Below are 18,619 nucleotides of genomic sequence, written 5' to 3'. Positions count from 1 at the left end.
TCCTCCCATGGAGGCTTCCACCCTCAGTCACTTTACTGAGGCCTTCTCTCGGAGACCCAAGGAAGGGGAAAGGCACTGACTTGGCCCCGACTCAGGCCCTGAAGGGCAATATGTATATAAGTACTTGCATGTGTTTGAGCCTCAATGTGGGGCCATTACTCACTGGGAGAGGGCCTGGAGGTGGAAAGGATTTGGCAAATACATCTCCAAACCTGTATGTCTTTGTCTGAGCATGTCAGCAAATGTGTATGTGCTAGCGGTCACTTTCTGGAAAAAGAGCTGCCTTGTGGATGGTAGAGTAACAGATGAGGGAGGGCAAGTGCCCTCTCTCCAGGAGGCAGAAATGTCCATTAAGAATTGAGCTCTACTTTAGACCCCTCTGGCCTGACTTCAGGGGTGGGGCAAAGGAGGTAATGGCATAAGGGAGGATAGAATGAGATAGTGACTGGGAAAATAAGTAGTGTGGGCAAGAGGGAAGTATGTCTGCACCTCTAGATGACCCAGAATAAAAGGAAAACATTTTCCTTCCACTCAGCTCCCTACACCACTATCCCATTCCCAGTCTCTGGCTAATCTATAGGACAGCACCATGGACAGCACCTAGATAGGCGCTGGGAGAGGAAGGGGATCATTCAGACTGTGGTCTCAGCTGACCACAAAGAAGTGAGGGGAAGTCATTGTAGTCAAGGCAGAAGCATTTCCCCAAAACAACCCCTTGGAGGATCCTTGACCTTCCCTACAGGAAAGACTAAGGATAATATGAAACAAATGATTTCTATCCTTTAAACTCTACTCCCGAGTCCATTATCTAACCTGAATATTCTCATTGCTGATGAATAATTCACTTCACATGATAGAATAGACCAGAGGGCACATAGGCCCAGGCCCTCCTGAGTACAGTGACCAGAACTAGTGTTGACCCATATTCAGGACCAAGCCATAGCTGCTACTTGATACCACTCCAACACTGTATGCAAACAATACCTTCTCACAAATGGTCAATAATTCACATCTAGATCCTGGGGGAGGCTGGGACTCCCCATCCTACCCCCAATTTTATACATTTGATAAAATTTATAGGAAAAGAATGAGATAAACCCTAATCCTGCTGGTTAACACAAACTGCCTAAGTCCAGGTCTAAACTGAGACGACATTCCATTATTGGAAAGGCAACATAAATCAGAGAAAGTTGGGGGCCCAGAGGCTATATTCATGGAGGCCAGTATTGGTTCAAGTGAATAAGAATCCACTTTATACCATCATCGAAAATACAGCCTGAAAGGGAGTCTTCTAACCCAAAATGTCTACAATATAATTCCTGCCTTCACCCACATTCCAGATGGAAGAAATGATAGGATATCTAATCAAACTTATTCTTAACCTTCATTCCCACCTTATTCTTATGGGTTCTCACACTTAGAATATTGCAATCTCCTACATTTATATCATATTTTTCTAAAGCATTTCCATGTCTATCACATCCCATTACAGAAAATTCCAAGGTACTATCCAAATGTCAAATTATTTTGATATTGAGTGATTTGGTGTATAGAATGCAACAAGAAATAAACGCTCAGGTCTTGGAAAACATTTGGTCACTGAGAAATTTTCTTTGCAATGGGAATCTGCCTACATCTCATTTCCCTCACACCAATCCTGTGAGGTAGATAGGGAAACTGAGGCACAGAGGAATACAACGTAGGCCTTCTAATTTCTCGGTATATGATTTTTTTTCCTCCACCAGACCATTCTGAGCCTTGCCAACTATACAGTTAAAGTGAATTATTCACCAGCAAGTGTTTGCTAAATCACTTGGAATAAATCATGGGTTGATAGGGATAAAAAGAGTTAACTTATTAAGAGCTTTGGGACTTGCAACCTGTGTAGATAAAACCTCCCCCCAAAACCTCAAATCTTCCCACAATCCTTGGACAAGAAATGAGCCTCCATTTGCATATAAATGACTCTTTATGCCTTCCCCTCAAACAAGAGGGTGTAGGCAGGGGTAGACCCCCCTGCCCTCATGCAGGGAGCAGGAGGTGGATATACACTAGTCTTATTGCCAGATGCCCTGTGGCCATAGATTAGGAGGGGTGAGTGAGTTGGTAGCCCCTTCCTCCTGGCACTGACCCCCCTTCATCAAATCATCCCTGTGGAGCTGGGGGGCCAGAGGCCGTGTGAGCTGAGGTAAAGATGATTCTCTCCACTCTCTCCAGGGGAAAAGATGTTCTCCCCACTTCCCAGGAGGATAAGCGGCCATCAATGAGGATTGAAATTTCTTCCAGGTGGAATCTTTGCCCCAGGGAAAGATGAATGATCAATGGGGGCCAGATATTATCTCCACTGGTCATGTCAACATCAGAGATCCCTTGATGTGTTGGGGTAGTCAGGTGTGGGAGCAACACCTGGTCTTGGTGGAATCTCCACTGGTTCAGGGAAGATCTTGGCAGGGGCTGGACCACATCTCCAGCCAGTGCACTGACTCTAGGGTCCTCCTTTCCTGAGAGTTTAGCTCAGACAGTAGTGACCCTCATGACAACCTCTCGGCCAGATCGGGAGCTAGAACGGGCATCTGGTGGCCGGAGCTGTCCAAGCAGGTGCAGAATCGTATAGCCACAGTGCTGGGGCAAGAGCGTCCGGACACGCTGGGCAGCAGGAGGGCGGCCAGTGGCCCCAGGTGGGGAACCTGTCCGTGAGGTCCTGGGGCCTGGCTTCCCTGCCATCCCCCCTCCTGCATCCCCTCCTAAGTCCTTGGTCTTGTCATAGTTCAGGACCTTCCACTGTTGGTTCACTGCCTGCCAACGTTTGAAGATGCGGTAGACAGAAGAGCCCTCGTGGACAATGAGACCTGGTTAGGAAGAGGGTCAGAGGTTGGGTCAACTTTTCACTGAATTCAGGGCCAGAGGGATGATTTCTTTCCAGACTGAAATAGTAAGAATTAATAGAGGCACTAGAGTAGAGCAAAAAAATCAAGTCTTGGGGAAATCAAGAGGGTCTCAATTGATCATAGACCAGTTAAAGGAGTATTATGACCTGGGTTCAAATCTCCACTGCAACTAATAGGTGTAACAACAACAATAAATAATAATAATATGTATGTGTATATAGCACTTTGATATTTGTAAAGCACATTACAAATGTTATCTTACTGTATTCTCATAATACACTTGGGTGGTAGATAGTATTATTATCCTTATTTTACAGGTGAGGAAACTTGAGTCAGGAGAAATTAGTATTCCACTTTTGGCAAGTCTTTTAGTGTCTCTGAGTGTGAGTTTCCTCATAAGTAAGGTCCCTTCCAAATCCAGCTCTAGTATATTATTATTTTTCTTTCAAATTGTCCTTAAGTTGGGGGAGAGGAGATAATTAATTCCATATCGATTTATTATTACTTGCTATTAAGCACCTATGTGTTCAGAGTATACATAGTTTAGGTATAAAAGATAGGTCATTTAGATAAAACACAGCTCCTAAAATCACTCCTCCCAGGGGTGATTTTAAAGGAACCTTGGGGATTTTAGGTAGGTGGGACTGGGTGGTCTCTCACCAATGCAGACGACGTCCATAAAGCCGTACATGCCATAGCAGATCTGGAAGAGCAGGTCCTGCCGCTGCCACTTGGCTGATGGACTGAGCGAAGACCAGATGAGCCAGGAGATGCTGGCAACGAGGAAAAGGGAGCCCAGGACAATGGCTGCGATCTGGACCTTCTCAATGACTGTCAGGGAGATGGCCTGCCACTAGAAAAGGAAGGTGTTCTCAGAGTGACACAAGGTTTTGCTGACTGGGGAAAGCAGGGTCATGATAACTGGAGGCTACCATGATAGGGAGGGCCTCAGTGACCATGAAAGCATCAGGATGATGGGGTACCTGTTGTAGATTGACACTGGGGAAAGTGTAGCCAGGACTGGCTTTGGGAGGCAGGGTGGTCGGTCCCTGAGCCCCTATTCTACCATGAGCCTACAGCCCTTCCCCCTGTACCTCTCACCTGCAATGGGTTCTTGGTGCTTATTGCCAGGACCTGGTACTTGAAATAGCAGAGTTCACAGCTCCAGGATCCACGTTCACTGATCCATCGGATGAGGCAAGGCTGGTGGGTACAGCGAACAGAACCATCACACCGACATGGGCTCAAGAGTTCTCCCTGAAGTTAGGGAGAGAAGGCAGGACCTAGTCACCCATCACCTCCAGTGGATAGAGAGGAGATCCTGTTTTCAAACCCCCTTTCCCCTCATGTTAGAGAAACTCTCAACATTAGAGATCCATATTCAAGACCCTCAATAGAAACTACTCATCTAGGACTGAAAGAAGGGCACATACTACAGTGGGGAAGAAAGTCATTAGATTGAAAAAGAAAACTGCTTCTAGATCAGAAAAACCAAACAGAGAGAAAGTAGGTGGAAGGGGACCTAGAACATCTCTTTTCTTGGAGTCGTAGAGAATGTAGTTTGTATAAACCAAAGAGATGAACAGGGTCTGGGGGTAGAGAGAAGCTACGGTGACTTTAAGTAAGCATCAGTCACCACCCCTCTACCTCCCACCCTAATAATCTTAAAACACTTTACAGATCTTTCAGTAATTCAGAGAATTCTATTACTGCATCTCCATGGGATCCCAAAAGAAATCCTTCATACCAGACTAGGTCTGCCCTCAATCAAGGAAAGGAAATTCCCTCTGAGCACTTAGGGATAACAATCCTCCCCCAACCCCCCACCCCCAGACCATAAGGAGCTCCCTCCAGAACAATTTAAACAAAGAATAATCTTTGTGTGAAGAATGGAAGTTGCTGAATTTAAAGCAGAGGAAGAATCTCCCCAAAGGTTAAAAGATACTGAGGAATAAAGAGAATATAGATAAGAGGCTCCAACCCCTACAACCAAGCCTTGCTTTTCAAAGACCAACCCTTTCCTCAGCCTCCAAGAAGGATGGCCCCTCCCACAGCCTATAGAGATAGTAAAGTGTGGGGAGGTGGGGACTGGGAACAGTCGGCTGCTTCGCCCTGAAATCTCCCTCCATCCCCAAGCCAGCTTCCCAGGCATACAACCTCTCATCCTTTTCTGGGCTGGCGGACCCCTAACTTCAATCCACCCCTAGGCATCAAGCACATCTAGCCTTCTCCTGGTAGCCCCTACCAGTTTCTGGTCCTGGCATACCCCCAGCCATTATCCCAGGCCCCCTTCCTTAGTCTTCCCTCTCTGCCCAGCCCTTCACATCCTCCAGGCTCCCCGATACTAACCCCTTTGCTCCCCCCCTTCTTCCTCAGTCTCTCCAGCTAGGTTCACCCAGCGACCCCTGTCCCTCCCCCTCCCCATTTCATCTCTCCGATGCCCTGTTCTCTATATCCCCAGGCCCGGGCCTGACCTGCTCCGGCCCCTGGAAGCAGATCCGGCACTGGGGGGTTCGGAGCCCACTGTCCAGGCTGCTGCTCAGAGACAGGGAGTCCAGGCCGCCAGGGGCAGGAGGTGGAGGAGGAGGGGGCGGCGGCGGGGGTCCAGCCCGAGCTTCCTTGTCGCCTGGTCCCCGGGCCCGCGGCTCCGACCCGTAGTACTCCTCGTCGTCGCCGTCGCTGTCCCGGGCCGAGCAGCCGGAAAAGGGCCCCCAGCCGCAGCCGGCTCCCCCGCCCCCCCGGGGCTGAGGCTCGGGACGGGGCCGCCCCCCGCCCGTCAGCACCAGCAGCTTCAGCTCGTTCAGGAACATGCGGAGCCGGGACTTGAGCATCGTCCGGGCGCCGGGAGCCGCGGGGGGGAGGGGGGCCGCGGGGAGGGCGGCGTCGGGGGGTCTGGCCGGGGGAGGGGCCGAGGAGGGGGCGTCGGGGCCTGCGAGCTCGGCTCAGCGCTGCCTCCTGCCCTGCCCCGGGGCTGGCGGCCCGGGGGCCATGGCCAGGGTCCTCTAGGGCGCGGCGCCCCGCGGGGCCGGGGCTGGAGCGGCCCGGGTCCCCGGGGTCACGGGCCCGGGTCCTCCTGCGGCGGGGCCGCCCCCCATCGCGGGCCGCCGGGCCCCGGCCCCGCTCGGGCTCTGGCTCCGGCTCCGGCTCGACCCGTCCGCTCGGCCGTGGCAAATGGCGGCTCCTTCCGGCGGCGGCGGCGGCGGCGGCGGCAGCGGCGGCGGCGGCGGTGACAGAGACCCCCCCCCACCCCCACCCCCCGGAGCGGCGGGCTGGCGGCGGGCGGGGAGAGAGCCGGGGAGCCGACGAGGGAAAGAGGGAGGGGCGGGGCGGGGAAGGGGAGGAAGAGAGGGAGGGGGCCGCGGCTGCGCATCCCCGCCCCGCCCCGCGCGAGCAGGTGGCCCCGGGGGCGGGGGCGATCAGACCCCGCGGACCTAGGGGCCGGGCGGAGTAGTGGCCCAGGCTGGGGCTGGGGCAACCGGGGAAGTAGGGTAAGGGTGCGAGGCTGCTGGGGCAGGGGGTACAAGGGATGAAAGGGTTCGGGGGAGAGGACTGCGTGCGCGGGTGCAGGGTGCAAGAATGTGTGTGTGTGCGTGCGTGTGTAAGGAAAGGATGGAGACAGGTAAACGGGCTGGGGAGCTGGAGTGAAGGGCAGAGCAGGCAAGCTTTCTTTCCATCTCACATAATCAGCAGCTATACTGGCTTGAGCCATCTCCACGTTACCACTCCCTCGGGCTGACTGCCCCTTCTCCTCCTTTAAAGACCATTAATTTCCCTCTAACCAGCCCAGGGCTCCCCCCTTCCCCCATCTCTTGTTCTTCTAAGCCTTTGTAAGTTCCTTCTCTTTCATTTCCCTTTCCTTCTCCAGTCTGAGAAAATGGAGTCTGGGGAGTTCTTTCGGTCAAACACACTGGGAAAAAAAAAGTAATTAGTAAAAGAATAATTAACAGTAGGACTGAGGGGACAGAGATAGGGAGGGGCAGGCAGCAAAAATCAGAGCTTCCTGGTTGGAGGGGAGGGGAAAGAGAGTGAATTCAATAATATATTTCGGATTTTTAAAACTCAGTTTTATTTTGTTTTCAGTTCCAAATTTTTTCCCTTCCTGCTCTCCCTTGAGAAGAAAAATATCCATTGAGAAGAAAAATAAAACCTATCAATAATATAATTTGAATGAATGAATGGAAACAAAGAGTCGAAATAAAGGAGAATTTGGGGTCTAAGGTAAACTGGGGGGGCACCTTTGTAATGGAAGATGTAATAAGAGGAATGATAGGGTAGAAAAAGTTTTTCAAAACCCCTTAACAAGCATTTAGTAAACACTTTATTAAGCGTTTGGCACTGTGTTAACTTTGTCTAGTGTTAACACTACAAGGCAACTCCCAGCTCTCTAGAAGCATACATTCTAATGAGAGCTGTGACATAAATCAGTCTCGACAAGATAAATTAAGACAAAACACTAGTCCTTTATTTCACCTTCCAGAAGGCTTACCAACCAGTCAGCCCTTGAAAGGTGACCAATGTGCAAATATTCCTTACCATCTCCACACTGATTTCCTCAGGATTTCCCACCCCAAAGGTATCCACCCTCATTAAAAGACACGTGGAGCTGGAAGTAGCTCTGGGGAGAAGGGGGAAAAGTGTGTTTACACTCCTATTCTACTCCTGAACCAGATTTTCTTTAATGGTGAAGTCCCTCTTCTTTCAAGTTTGAAACTGTTGCAGAAGGCTTGAGAGAATGATGGGGAAGAGAGGCATTGAAGGCTCTAATTGAGACACTGAACACTCAAAGAAACTCTAAATTGGAATTAGAGGTAATACAAAAGCTGAGTGACAAACGCATTTGAGTAGATGTGTCTTTCCCAATTCCCCCCATTCCCTTTTAGGATTAAAGGAAGGAGAGTAAGGGAGAGGAACATTTGGGGCCGCCAGCCCGCTACTTTGTTGCAAAATGATGGCTTAAGGTATGAGAGAGTTGCAATGGGGTAGAGTGGGGGGGGGGAGGTAATCACTGCTTCTGTAGTTAGAGGACTTCTGTTCAAATCTCCTTTCTATCACTTACTGCCTGATTTTAGGCAAGTTATTTTAACTGTTCCGAGTCTCAGTTTTCTCACTTGTAAAATGAGGGGGTTGGATTAAATGACCTTTGAGGTCTCCAGCTCTATAAGTATGGTCCCATTTATATAACCCATTTATATATTTATATCACCTCCCCCTTTTTAGTATTCAGCCTTATACTTGCAAGGTCCTATGTATGTATAGAGCTGTTTTCTATGCTTACGGATACCTTTATAATAAAAATTGAATCTGAGATTTGGGAGGGACTTTAGAGGTAATTTATTCCGCTCTTCCCACCCTTTATACATCTCTTGTGGCTGGTCGTCCATTCTCTGCTTGAAAACTTGCAGTGATGGAGAGCTCATTCCTTTTCCAGGTAGCTGTTGTCAAAGTTGTACAGCTGTTGTTAAAAGTTCTCCATCTGCCCCCTCTGTAACTTCCTTCTAATGCTCCTCCTACCCTCTGGGGCCAAAATGAACAAGTCAATTCCCTCTTCCATTACACTAAATGCTTTTCTTGCCTATACTTTTTTTTTTTTAGGGGGGGGGTTAGAGAGGGAAGGTGGGGAAGGAGGATGGGAAGCAGATTCCCAATGCGAAGAAAAGTCATGAGAAAGCAGGAGAAAAAAAGAAACGGGGAGACAACCTCTCCTCTAGCCTTCTACTCACAACAGGGATCTGGGTGGCCTCGGTTGTCATGGCACCACCTTAGGGCTCCTCCCCCTCACTGTCCCCCCACCCCATAGGGACAGGGAGGCCAGGTCACATGACCCCTCTAAAACCACACCTCTGCAATGTCAGTGGATCACGTGTGATAGCAACAGACCACGTGGCCAAATTCCCTTCTCCTGGCCGGCTGCTCCCCGCCTCTCATTGCCTAGCTCTCCCGTCGCCCTAAGGCGCATGAATGGCCGGTCACGTGCTCCCTTACGTCCCGAGAGCGCCAGTCCCTCCCTTCTCCCCGTTTCCGCGCGCGGCGCGCCGGTCACGTGGTGAGGGTGTGGGAGAGGGATCCACTCTAGCCCCCGGGAGTCTATGGTCAGGCCTCCCGTGTCCGGCCCCTCGGGACGGAGTTACGCTGCATGGCTCCGCCGGGGCCGGCTCCGGTTCCTAGATAACGGCCCATCCCCGCCCCACGCGGCGCGACCCCCAGTGCCGGAGGAGGTGAGCGCGGCCCGGGCCTCCGAGGTCTCGGCGCGGGGCCGGGCCTTTCTCTGGCAGCGGATTTTGCCGCGGAATGGCCCGAGTCCCCGCCCCCTGCCCTCCCTCTGCCGCTCTCCGCGTGCGGGACTGGGAGGCCGAGCGAGCCGGACTGCGGGGCCGCCGCCGGGCGTGTAAGGGCGGGTATGGTGTAGACGGGGGCCGGGGGCAGAAGGGCACGGACCGGCCTCAGCCCTGGCTTAGCCGCAGCTCGTAACGTGCCATTCCCGGGGTGGTGAGGGGGCGGTGAGGAGGAGCCCGTTTTCCCGGAGTGGTCGGTAGGGGTCATAGCGCAGAGAACCCCAGCCTGGCCCGGGTCCGGGCCAGCGTGTAACTGTAGCCGCCGCCTCCTAGGCCCAGGATGGACATTCCTCGGTATGAACCCGTGGCCGAGATCGGTGTGGGCGCCTACGGAACGGTGTACAAGGCCCGCGACCCGCACAGCGGCCACTTCGTGGCACTCAAGAGCGTGAAAGTCCCGACCGGAGCAGGAAGTGGAGGGGGCCTGCCGGTCAGCACTGTCCGGGAGGTAGCCCTCCTTAGGAGGCTGGAGGCCTTTGAGCATCCCAACGTGGTCCGGTGAGCTGAGACCGGAGGGTTCTGGGCGTGGGAGGAGGAGCGGGGGAGGGCAGGAATGGGGCCCGAGTGGCAGAGGGAGAGAGCCTCCTGAGCCGTCCTCTGCCCCGTCAGGCTGATGGATGTCTGTGCCACTGCCCGAACTGACCGGGAGACCAAGGTGACCCTAGTGTTTGAACACGTGGACCAAGACCTGAGGACGTATCTGGACAAGGCCCCTCCACCAGGGCTGCCTCTGGAGACCATCAAGGTGTGAGCCTAGGAGTGCTGGGGTGGGAGGTAAATGGGAATGGATGTGGGGCTTTGGAGGTATAGTCTCCAGACTTCTTTCAATGACCTTGTCACACTTTCTTCCAGGACCTAATGAGACAGTTCTTAAGAGGCCTAGACTTTCTTCATGCCAACTGTATTGTTCACCGTGACCTGAAGCCAGAAAACATACTTGTGACTAGTAGTGGAACGGTCAAGCTGGCTGACTTTGGCTTAGCCCGGATCTACAGCTGCCAGATGGCACTCACACCTGTGGTCAGTGGGAGCTCCTGAGAAGTAGTATTTTATTTCTGGAGGGGACAAAGAAAGGAGGTGGGAATTGGAGGAAAGGACAGCTTGGCACAAAAGACAAGGGCAGCTTTGTGGGACCTCCTGTAAGTCAAAACTTCATCCCTACCCCTCTTTTATCCTCCCCTTAGAGGTTCCTTTTATATCTCTTCCAGGTAGTCACTCTCTGGTACCGGGCTCCGGAAGTTCTCCTGCAGTCAGCATATGCAACACCTGTGGACATGTGGAGTGTTGGCTGCATCTTTGCAGAGATGTTCCGTAGGAAGTGAGGAGCTCATGAGACTTCACTCGGTCTCCTTCTTTAGTGACCAGAAAGCCTCAGTTCTTATCCCTCGTATACCCTTCCCCACACAAAATTGCTCTCCATCTTTGAAAGTGCTATAATAACCCCTGCCAATTGTTACTATTCTTGGGACCTCAGTGATTCTCTCCCCCTCCCCCCAACCACTCTAGACCTTGATTACTATTCTTTTATCCTTTTTCTGCCTTCAGGCCTCTCTTCTGTGGAAACTCTGAAGCTGACCAGTTAAGCAAAATCTTTGAGTAAGTGAATAGAAAGCTGAAGCAGGGTTTATCACCCAGGATCCTTCTCCGGAAGGCTTTTGACAGTCCCGGTAATTGGGGGAAGAGGTACTGAATCCAGGGCAGCTCTTAATCACAGGTCTCCCTTGTCCCTCCAGCCTGATTGGGCTCCCAGCAGAAGATGATTGGCCTCCTGATGTTTCTCTGCCCCGTGGAGCCTTTACTCCTTGTAGCCCTCAGCCTTTACAGTCTGTTGTGCCTGAGCTGGAGGGGCCTGGAGCACAACTGCTACTGGTAAGGGGCAATGGGGAGAGTTGGGAGACAACCCCCCTTTTTTCAGGGAATTCAGAAGGGGCAAAGCACAAATAGTATGTGAATCTCAGATGGTAAAAGTTTCAAAAGCCATGAGAATCTGGAGAGAAGGGGTCAAAAGGGAAGGCATCCATCCTAATGGTGGGTCAGAGATGTCTTTGCTAATACTTCAAAACATTCTAACTTTTTTTTTTTCAGGAAATGCTGACCTTTAGCCCCCACAAACGAATCTCTGCCTTCAGAGCTCTGCAACACACTTATCTACAGACAGCTGGGGAAGGGAACCCAGAATGATCACTGGAGGGACTATATCCAGGACCAATACAGAAGACAAGCTGTCATTCATTTCCCCTCCCCACGGACACTAGGATCACTCCTACTGCCACTGTGATGGATGGTGTCACAAGGCAGGAGGGAGAACATGATCCTCCATACACAAACCCTTAACCATTTTACACAGAATCTTTTGCTGCCTTGATGACATTCTCTTACCACCAGTGCCCTTTGTGAGACATCCCTTTGTCCCACCCTAACCTCCTAGATTTGGGGGGCGGGAGGGAAGGGGGATTTATACAGGAAAAAAACACGAAGCTGGTCTGGTTTTTATGTTTCTGGCTCTGATTAACTCTGAATCTACAATTTAGTGGGGGATGGAAATAGATAACATAGTAGTTAAAAGTGACTGAACAAGGTCTTTATAGAATAATATTAATAATATAGGGCCTGAAAGGTTAATAGTCTTAAATCATTTGAGAAAAACATAGAATAGCTTATACAAATACAGGGTTAAAAAGGTTTTATTTTTTACATTCACTACACTATCCAAAAATACAAAGCCTATGCTTTCAGTAACATGAGAAAGTTGTCACCTTTGGAGGACCCTTACCCACCCACCCATCCCACCCCCAAGGAAACTTCTTCCATTCTGGGTGATTGGCTGTGATTAACCTTGGAGACGTGAAATCTTGGGCAGGGTAAGCCAGATCAAGCCAGTCTAGGACAAGGCTGTCGGGGCTAGAGTTTCCAGGGGGCTTCTTGCCCTATTTAATCACATGCACTTGATAAATAGCATTCCCCTTTCTGGGGGTACGAGGGTATGCTCAGATCTTCCCAACTCTGCCTAGCCCTAAGACATCATGTCAAGGACAGAAGTCTTAACTGTCCAATCAGCTTAGGGGTTTGTAGCAAAGAAGGGCCTCTTCCTAGTTCCTCATATGGAAAAGGCCCTGGGGTCCCCACCATGAGGGAGAGTGGGGAAAATGAGGTTCAGGAGTATCAGAGATCTTTATAGGAAGGCACTGGGGTTTGCTCGAGGGTCCTTCTGATTCCGGAATCTCATTGCTAGCCACACACCTAGGATCTGGGTGGGGGGGAGGAAACGGAGACATTTTAGAAGGAAAGAAATATAAGAGGGAGAAATAGCACTTGTGCACTCAGCACACTGAGTTTATAGACCCCACTTAGAAAATTCTGAGGGCTGATGTGGAGGTTAGGAAGGAAAAAAAAAAAAGGATGGCCTTACCTCTGTGAAGCTGAAGAAGAGTCCAACACCCCCCAGGATTTTCAGTGCTTCGTCTGAATGCTTAAGGAATTTGTCTCCACAAACCTGGCACTTTGGGCTCTGAGTCTTACAGAGCTAGAAATGAAAGGATTTAAAATTATGGTTCTTGGCAGATAAAGAACATGTCCCACCCCACCCCCTCCAAGTGGCCATATTTCTCTGGAAGTGGTTAACCAGTATTAATGTCCACTGATCACTATTCAACCTTCAACCATCCCTCATCTTGCCCTTTTTTTTTTTCCATGTCATTCATTCTTCATCCAGTTTCTGTAATCTCATAATGCCAATCCCCTTTCCCACTGGCCACTGTTGTGATCCCCAGCCCCCATCCTCACTGCAGTGCAAAAGGTATAGTCCTGGAAGTATAAGGTTGTGGAGTTGAAGAGGCCACAGCAATCCAAACTTGTCTCTAGTTCATTCCGAGTCTTGTTAGTCATAACCAACCAATAGGTGCTGATGACATCTTTCTGTTAGAAAGGAAGAAATGGAGTACTAATAAAACAATCCAAATTCTAACTGAAAAACTTTGGATTTGCTAAATAAAATAACCTTTGTGCCCCAATTCGTTATTTGAGGACCATGGAGCAAAACTAAGGGTTTGGGGTGTTACGAGCACAATCACTTTTTTTAATCTGAAGATTTTCCCCTTCCAACCATTCAAATCCCAAATTAACCAGAAATCTAGGGTCTGGAGTCAGGAGGCTGTAAGTGGTAGACCCATCGATTCTTAGAAGGAGGAAAGGAGGGACTGAAACTGCTAGGGAGAAGGGTAGGGAAATATGTCCCCCTTACCTGTGTGTTTCTGTTAATTGCCAGACAGGAACAAGAGATTCCAAATTGGAAGATGAAAACCAAACCAAGTATGATCATATACTGAGAGTGGGGCTGAGTTAAGGAAAAAGTACCAGAAGCAGTCCCACTTTAATCATACCCATCACTCCCCTTGGTCTCAGACCATCCTGAGACACTCAGAAGGAAAACCGATTCTTTGCTCTACACGAGGGAAGGAGGCAGTTGTCATTCAGTAAGGCATGGCTCCAACAAACCACCTGGAAGCCCCTGGACACTTTTCCCTCTGCTTCCCGGTCTCCCACAACCTTTGCCCCCTTCCCCAGAAGCCTGGGGAAGGATTAGATCTGGATACAAAGAACAGCAGCACTTGGTGGTGGTAGACAGCACCGACGAGACCAAGCACGGCAATGAGGAGAAGGAAGACACCCACCGCAATGACGCCCCCGATGATGTGGATGCTGGACACCAGCCCCAGGCCCTTGCCCCAGGCAGCCACACCGATCAGCAGCAGCCCCACCAGCTGCGAGAGGGGAGGGGGCAGGGGAAGGTTAGGGCGCAGGGCCCGGCGATGGACCCTGAGGGCTAGGGCGGCCACAGCACGGTCCGGAATGGGTCGGCAGGCTTTTCTGGACCGGCCAGCCCTCTGCTTCCACCCCGCTATCCTCCTCCCCAGCAACGTCAGGACATCGAGACCTGCGAATGGAGCCTTGGGTCCCTTTCCCCTGCCTGCCCCGGGGAGAGACCGAGACTCAGGGACCGGAGGACCGACCCACACACCCCGGCTTCCCTGACACCTCCCTGGGTGTCCCCCCTCCCCCGCCGTGGCCGGAAGCTCTCCCCTCTTTCCACGGAAGTCCCGGAATCTCCACCCCGCACTGCGCCCCCCCGGAAATCCCCCTAAGAATCTTCTTGGAAACCCCCCGGGGCCCTCTCCCCACCGGAAGTCCCCCAGGGACCCCTCCACTCACCATGTAGACCACGTTGAGCGCACACAGGGCATTCTTGGAGCAGGCAAAGCCGCCACAAACCATCTTCCCGGCTCTGGGGACCGGGGTCCCGATGACTCAAGGGTGGGAAAGGTCTCGGGGACCGTCCGCTAAGGCCCCGGCGGCTTCTGTCTCTTTAAATCATCTTCTACCAAACTCCCGCACTCTGCGCCTGCGCCGTCCCGCCCCCGTATCCGGATTGGTAAGACTCGAGGCTCACTTCCTCATTCGATTGGTAAGTCTGTCGATCAATCGAATCAGGAGTCACCGCCCAGGGCTCCCGCTAGCACCGGCCGGTTCATCATTGGGCGAGGTGTAAGAAAGGGGCGTGACCTCCAGTGACTCCCGTAGAGGACTAGGGCTGCCGCCGCCGCCGCTGCTGCCACTTCTGCCGCTACAAAATCCCAGATGGCTGTGGCTCTCCACGAGAGAGGAGCGGCGCGTGGAAAGCTGGGTGGGAGGACTGGAGCAGAGTCGGGCTCTGGGGTAGAACTGGCGCGGGGTGGGAGGGGGGATGGAGGCTGAACGCAGAGAAGGGCGGGGCAGCAGGGCCCCACCCCTGGGGACCGCCCCCCGAAGCTCCTCCCCCAACTTGTCCCGCAGTGACCTCATGGGGTGGTTGTTTTGTTGTGGCGTCACACTCGGTGTCTGGACCCCGCCCAAGGCCTGCGAAATCGGACGGCGGGGCACGGAAAGGCGGAGTCCGGGCCAGAGACCTGGAGAGGCTGACCCTAGAGGTCCCTGCGGTCACCCAGCCCAACCTCTCCATTTTGCAGACGAGGAAACTGAGGTTCAGGGAAGAAAAAGAGAAAGTGAGCTTCTGTCGTGGTGCTGTCAGTAGAGACAGGAAGACTCGAGTTCAAATCATGCTCCAGCTCTTCAAGCCTGGGTAGCTTCCTCATCTGCAAAGTGGAGATAATAATAGCACTCTGCTCCACGGGCCTTATGGTGAGGATCAGATGATGACCTATGTAAACCACCGGGTTTTACTATGGTCCTCATCTTGCACAGGAAGGCGCCCTAAGCACCTTCTAGTCTAACCTACACGTGGACTCGGAGTTAAAGGGAACTGTGGTGCTCATCCAAGGACCGGCAGATGAGGAAACTGAGGCCCCGGGAACTTGTCAAAACCACTCGAGTCTCCAGCAGCGCCGCCTAGCTCCTAAGGTGGTGTTTCCTCTGCAAAAAAGAATGTTATCTGAAACTGTAAATGACAACAAAAATTATTAACCCGGAGGGGTGGTACCAGAGATAAAGACGGTAATAGCCGTAGCCGACGTAGCTGTCCTTCATGAATTCTGATTGCTAGGCTCAGATGAACTACACCCTGTGGTCCTGAAAGAACTGGCAGGTGGGACTGCCGAGCCACCCACTGTCAGTTCTATTTGAAAGATCATGGAATGGAAGAGTAAGACTGAGGAAGGGTTTTATATGATCTAAATAGGGATTTCAAAACAGGCAAGGAAGCAGAGTATACAAATGATAGGCCAATGAACTTGACTTTGGTTCCTGGGAAAATTCCAGAAAATTAAAGAAATGATTGGTGAACTTTGGAGAAGGAAAGCAGTGGTTCCAAAGAGCCAGATCATGCCAGACTAGTTTCATTTCCTTTTTTTTTTTTTTAACAGGATTACTAAACTGTTAGTTGGGGGAGAATGCTGTGGATATATTTTACCTAGATTTTAATAAAGCCTTTGATAAAGTATCTCATTTATTTTTGCAGGAAGATGGGGTATGGGTTGATGAATACATTTAGATGGCTTCAGAACTGGTTGAATGAATTAAGGAGTAGCTGTTATGGTTCAACGTCATCATGACAAAAGGTTCCCCATTGGAGTAAGTACCTCAGAGATCTCTGCCTGGTGCTGTTTAACATTTTTATCAATAACTTGGATAAAGGCTAACTTAGATGGCATGCGCATCATATTTACAAAGGTTTAGCTGACACACTGGATGATAATAGTTGTTCTGAAAAGGATCTGAGGGTTTTAATGGACTGCAAGTTTAACGTGAGAGCAGTGTGTTGGGGCAGCCAAAAAACTAATGTGATCCACATCAAGAGGAGACTAGCTTCCAAGAATCTTTAGGGACTATCTGTGTTCTGCCCTTACCAGACAGACTTCATCAGACTTCTTGCATTCAGTTCTAGGTGGCATAATTTAAGGAGGACCTTGATGATCTGGAGAGCATTCAGAGGAGGGTAGTCAGATTGGTGAAGGGTCTAGAATCCATGAAAAGAGAATCTTTTGAAGGAACTAAAAACATGCTCATCCTAGAGAAAAGAAGATATGGGGACATGGTAGCTGTCTTCAGGTATTGGAAGTATTTGTCATGTGGGGGTGGTTAGACTTGTTCTGTTTAGCAGAGTGTGGAAGCAGAGTACTGGGTAGAAGTTCCAAAGAGGTCAATTACAGCTTGATGTCAGGAGCTAACAAATGCATCTCTTTGGAGGACTTTAAGAAGAACCTTGACAATGATTTACTGGTGAATTCCTTTCATGTATAGGTTGAACTAGTTAGACACTGATGTCCTTTTCAACCCTCAAATTCTATGATTCTAATTCCAAATCCAGTATTCTTTCCACCACAACACACTGTACCAAGATTCTTTCTTTTCTAGGATAGAAAGCTAGTAGCCTTTGTTTTTGTATACAGACTTGTGATTTCATCAGTGTGATTGGGAACTCTTGCTATAAAACTCCCTCTGCTGTTGCATATTTATTACTTATATTCTTAAAGAATTGCTTTGGACACTCATGGGTTAAGCACTTTAATAATGATAGTATGTGTCAGAGGCAGGAATTGAACCTAGTTCTCCTTAATTCCAAGGCCAACCCCTCTATTCATTATGTTAGGAGATGCCTATCCCAGTACCTTTTACAAAGTTCAAAAGGAATGGGACATTGAGATAGCTGTTCCCCCCATTCCCCCTCTGAGCCCAAACTCACAAAACTTCCAGGTCATGTGAGTAACAAGATGGCAAACTAAACATTTTCTCCAATCCTGTGACTTCTCCAGAAATTATGTGCCAAAGATAAAGCAACTTCAGCTGTGGCCATGGTTTAGGATACCCAGAATCCAAAAGAAGGTTAAACAAAAACAATAACAACCCCAAACCCATGAACTGATACTCATCGACCCTGAGCTTACTCAGCACCCCTCCCTCACCTCCTATACCAGTAGCAAGGATGTACTAGCAGACCAAGAAAACCACACAGGCTTGCATCAAAACCCACCCCTATACCCCAATCCCTCTCTTTCCAGTACTGTGGAGACCTCAGCTCCAGGCTTCAGAAATTTGCTTGATCCTCAACACCCAGCTTGGCCACATCCTTCAAGAGCAAAACCTCCTGAGAGTCCCAACCCAGAAGCACCAGTGCTGCAAAGCTCTGAACTGCTGAGAGAAGTTCTGGGCAAGAGAACTGAGGAGCAGAGGGAATGGGACAGGTCACCAGGACAGGACACTGTGCATGCAGCGGACTGTATAGCACCCAACTAAGCCTGAGGGAAAGAGCATAGCATTCAGCTAGGGCCAGCTCTAACCACCCAAGTTAGTTGGAGTAGAGACTTAGGCTAGTGAATAATGACTTGCCCAATGTGGGAGGAGCCTGAGATGCTTTGAGATTTTAGCTCCCAAGGAAACCACAGTCAGAGGGAAGGGAGTCAGAAAGTGAATTGATAAGAAAAATAAGAGAGTGGGGCAGAGAAGGACTGAAACTACCAAAGATGTGAGGAAGAAGAAAGCTCAAACACCTCGAACATAAACAGATAAATCAACATGAAAGGCAGTAACAGGAGAAAGAAGTATGGCCTCCAGATGTAGACAATCAATTCAGACATCTGTGAATAAATACTACAAAAGGAAGGAAAAGGATCCAGTACTTCATGAGAGAGAGGACCCTATGGAATGTGAGGAGAACATGAAACCACAACATGCTGCTCCAGAGTGGTCTAAAAGCAATGAGAATTATGAGAGCAGGATTTATGGAAACAAAAGAGAACAAAAGACGAGAATGCAAATATACAGAATTAAAGGACAACCAAGAAAAAGAGAAGCAAAAAATAATATTAGCAGAGTTTCTCCATGAGCAACTACATACCCGTGTTTCCCCGATAATAAGACCTATCCCGAAAATAAGCCCTATTGAGATTGCTACTGTAGTGAAGGTGATCC

General features: G+C 50.2%; 3 protein-coding genes and 1 long non-coding RNA gene across 6 annotated transcripts; 2 read left to right on the top strand and 2 right to left on the bottom strand.

The window, feature by feature from the left end:
* Positions 1-1,589: 1,589 nt before the first annotated feature.
* On the bottom strand, positions 1,590-5,734 carry MARCHF9 (membrane associated ring-CH-type finger 9). Its single transcript, XM_069080435.1, has 4 exons — positions 5,363-5,734; positions 3,990-4,145; positions 3,549-3,741; positions 1,590-2,849 (listed from the first exon to the last, which is right to left on the bottom strand). The coding sequence occupies exons 1-4, from the start codon at positions 5,717-5,719 to the stop codon at positions 2,515-2,517; spliced, it is 1,041 nt and encodes a 346-aa protein (XP_068936536.1). The 5' UTR covers positions 5,720-5,734; the 3' UTR covers positions 1,590-2,514.
* Positions 5,735-8,901: 3,167 nt separating this feature from the next.
* Positions 8,902-11,709, top strand: CDK4 (cyclin dependent kinase 4). 3 transcript variants are annotated; one of them, XM_069080381.1, is made up of 8 exons: positions 8,902-9,103; positions 9,494-9,718; positions 9,830-9,965; positions 10,073-10,240; positions 10,429-10,538; positions 10,766-10,816; positions 10,954-11,089; positions 11,306-11,709. In XM_069080381.1, exons 2-8 carry the CDS (start codon positions 9,501-9,503, stop codon positions 11,399-11,401), a joined length of 915 nt encoding a protein of 304 aa, XP_068936482.1. In that variant the 5' UTR covers positions 8,902-9,103; positions 9,494-9,500; the 3' UTR covers positions 11,402-11,709. The 3 variants fall into 3 exon arrangements, with proteins under 3 accessions (XP_068936482.1, XP_068936491.1, XP_068936473.1); XM_069080390.1 differs by lacking the exon at positions 8,902-9,103 and adding an exon at positions 9,152-9,273; XM_069080372.1 differs by lacking the exon at positions 8,902-9,103 and adding an exon at positions 9,173-9,283.
* A 177-nt stretch (positions 11,710-11,886) lies between these two features.
* On the bottom strand, positions 11,887-14,624 carry TSPAN31 (tetraspanin 31). The gene is made up of 6 exons (XM_069080403.1): positions 14,429-14,624; positions 13,813-13,980; positions 13,461-13,541; positions 13,004-13,135; positions 12,630-12,743; positions 11,887-12,467 (listed from the first exon to the last, which is right to left on the bottom strand). Exons 1-6 carry the CDS (start codon positions 14,489-14,491, stop codon positions 12,393-12,395), a joined length of 633 nt encoding a protein of 210 aa, XP_068936504.1. The 5' UTR covers positions 14,492-14,624; the 3' UTR covers positions 11,887-12,392.
* Positions 14,625-14,767: 143 nt separating this feature from the next.
* Positions 14,768-18,613, top strand: LOC138155263 (uncharacterized). Its single transcript, XR_011166790.1, has 3 exons — positions 14,768-15,613; positions 16,170-16,282; positions 17,710-18,613. It is a non-coding gene; the product is annotated as an uncharacterized lncRNA (long non-coding RNA).
* The last annotated feature ends 6 nt before the right edge of the window (positions 18,614-18,619 follow it).

The sequence above is a fragment of the Petaurus breviceps genome, unplaced genomic scaffold (assembly GCF_028583685.1).
Source record: "Petaurus breviceps papuanus isolate PSGF00001 unplaced genomic scaffold, PetGlider_PUasm1.0 154, whole genome shotgun sequence".
Taxonomy (NCBI): domain Eukaryota; kingdom Metazoa; phylum Chordata; class Mammalia; order Diprotodontia; family Petauridae; genus Petaurus; species Petaurus breviceps.
This window is presented reverse-complemented; position numbering and strand designations above follow the sequence as displayed.

What these genes read in the sequence shown, in the direction of transcription:
- CDK4 (XM_069080372.1), top strand. Translation starts at nt 9,177, where the DNA reads ATGGCCCGAGTCCCCGCCCCCTGCCCTCCCTCTGCCGCTCTCCGCGTG. An exon ending in GAGCATCCCAACGTGGTCCG is followed by an intron (nt 9,719 to 9,829) that starts GTGAGCTGAGAC and finishes CTGCCCCGTCAG; the next exon opens with GCTGATGGATGTCTGTGCCA. An exon ending in GCAGAGATGTTCCGTAGGAA is followed by an intron (nt 10,539 to 10,765) that starts GTGAGGAGCTCA and finishes TTCTGCCTTCAG; the next exon opens with GCCTCTCTTCTGTGGAAACT.
- TSPAN31 (XM_069080403.1), bottom strand. Translation starts at nt 14,491, where the DNA reads ATGGTTTGTGGCGGCTTTGCCTGCTCCAAGAATGCCCTGTGTGCGCTC. An exon ending in CAATTAACAGAAACACACAG is followed by an intron (nt 13,136 to 13,460) that starts GTAAGGGGGACA and finishes CCTTTCTAACAG; the next exon opens with AAAGATGTCATCAGCACCTA. An exon ending in TCTTCTTCAGCTTCACAGAG is followed by an intron (nt 12,468 to 12,629) that starts GTAAGGCCATCC and finishes CCCCCCACCCAG; the next exon opens with ATCCTAGGTGTGTGGCTAGC.
- MARCHF9 (XM_069080435.1), bottom strand. Translation starts at nt 5,719, where the DNA reads ATGCTCAAGTCCCGGCTCCGCATGTTCCTGAACGAGCTGAAGCTGCTG. An exon ending in GCTTCCAGGGGCCGGAGCAG is followed by an intron (nt 4,146 to 5,362) that starts GTCAGGCCCGGG and finishes CCCTAACTTCAG; the next exon opens with GGAGAACTCTTGAGCCCATG. An exon ending in TATGGACGTCGTCTGCATTG is followed by an intron (nt 2,850 to 3,548) that starts GTGAGAGACCAC and finishes CTTCCTAACCAG; the next exon opens with GTCTCATTGTCCACGAGGGC.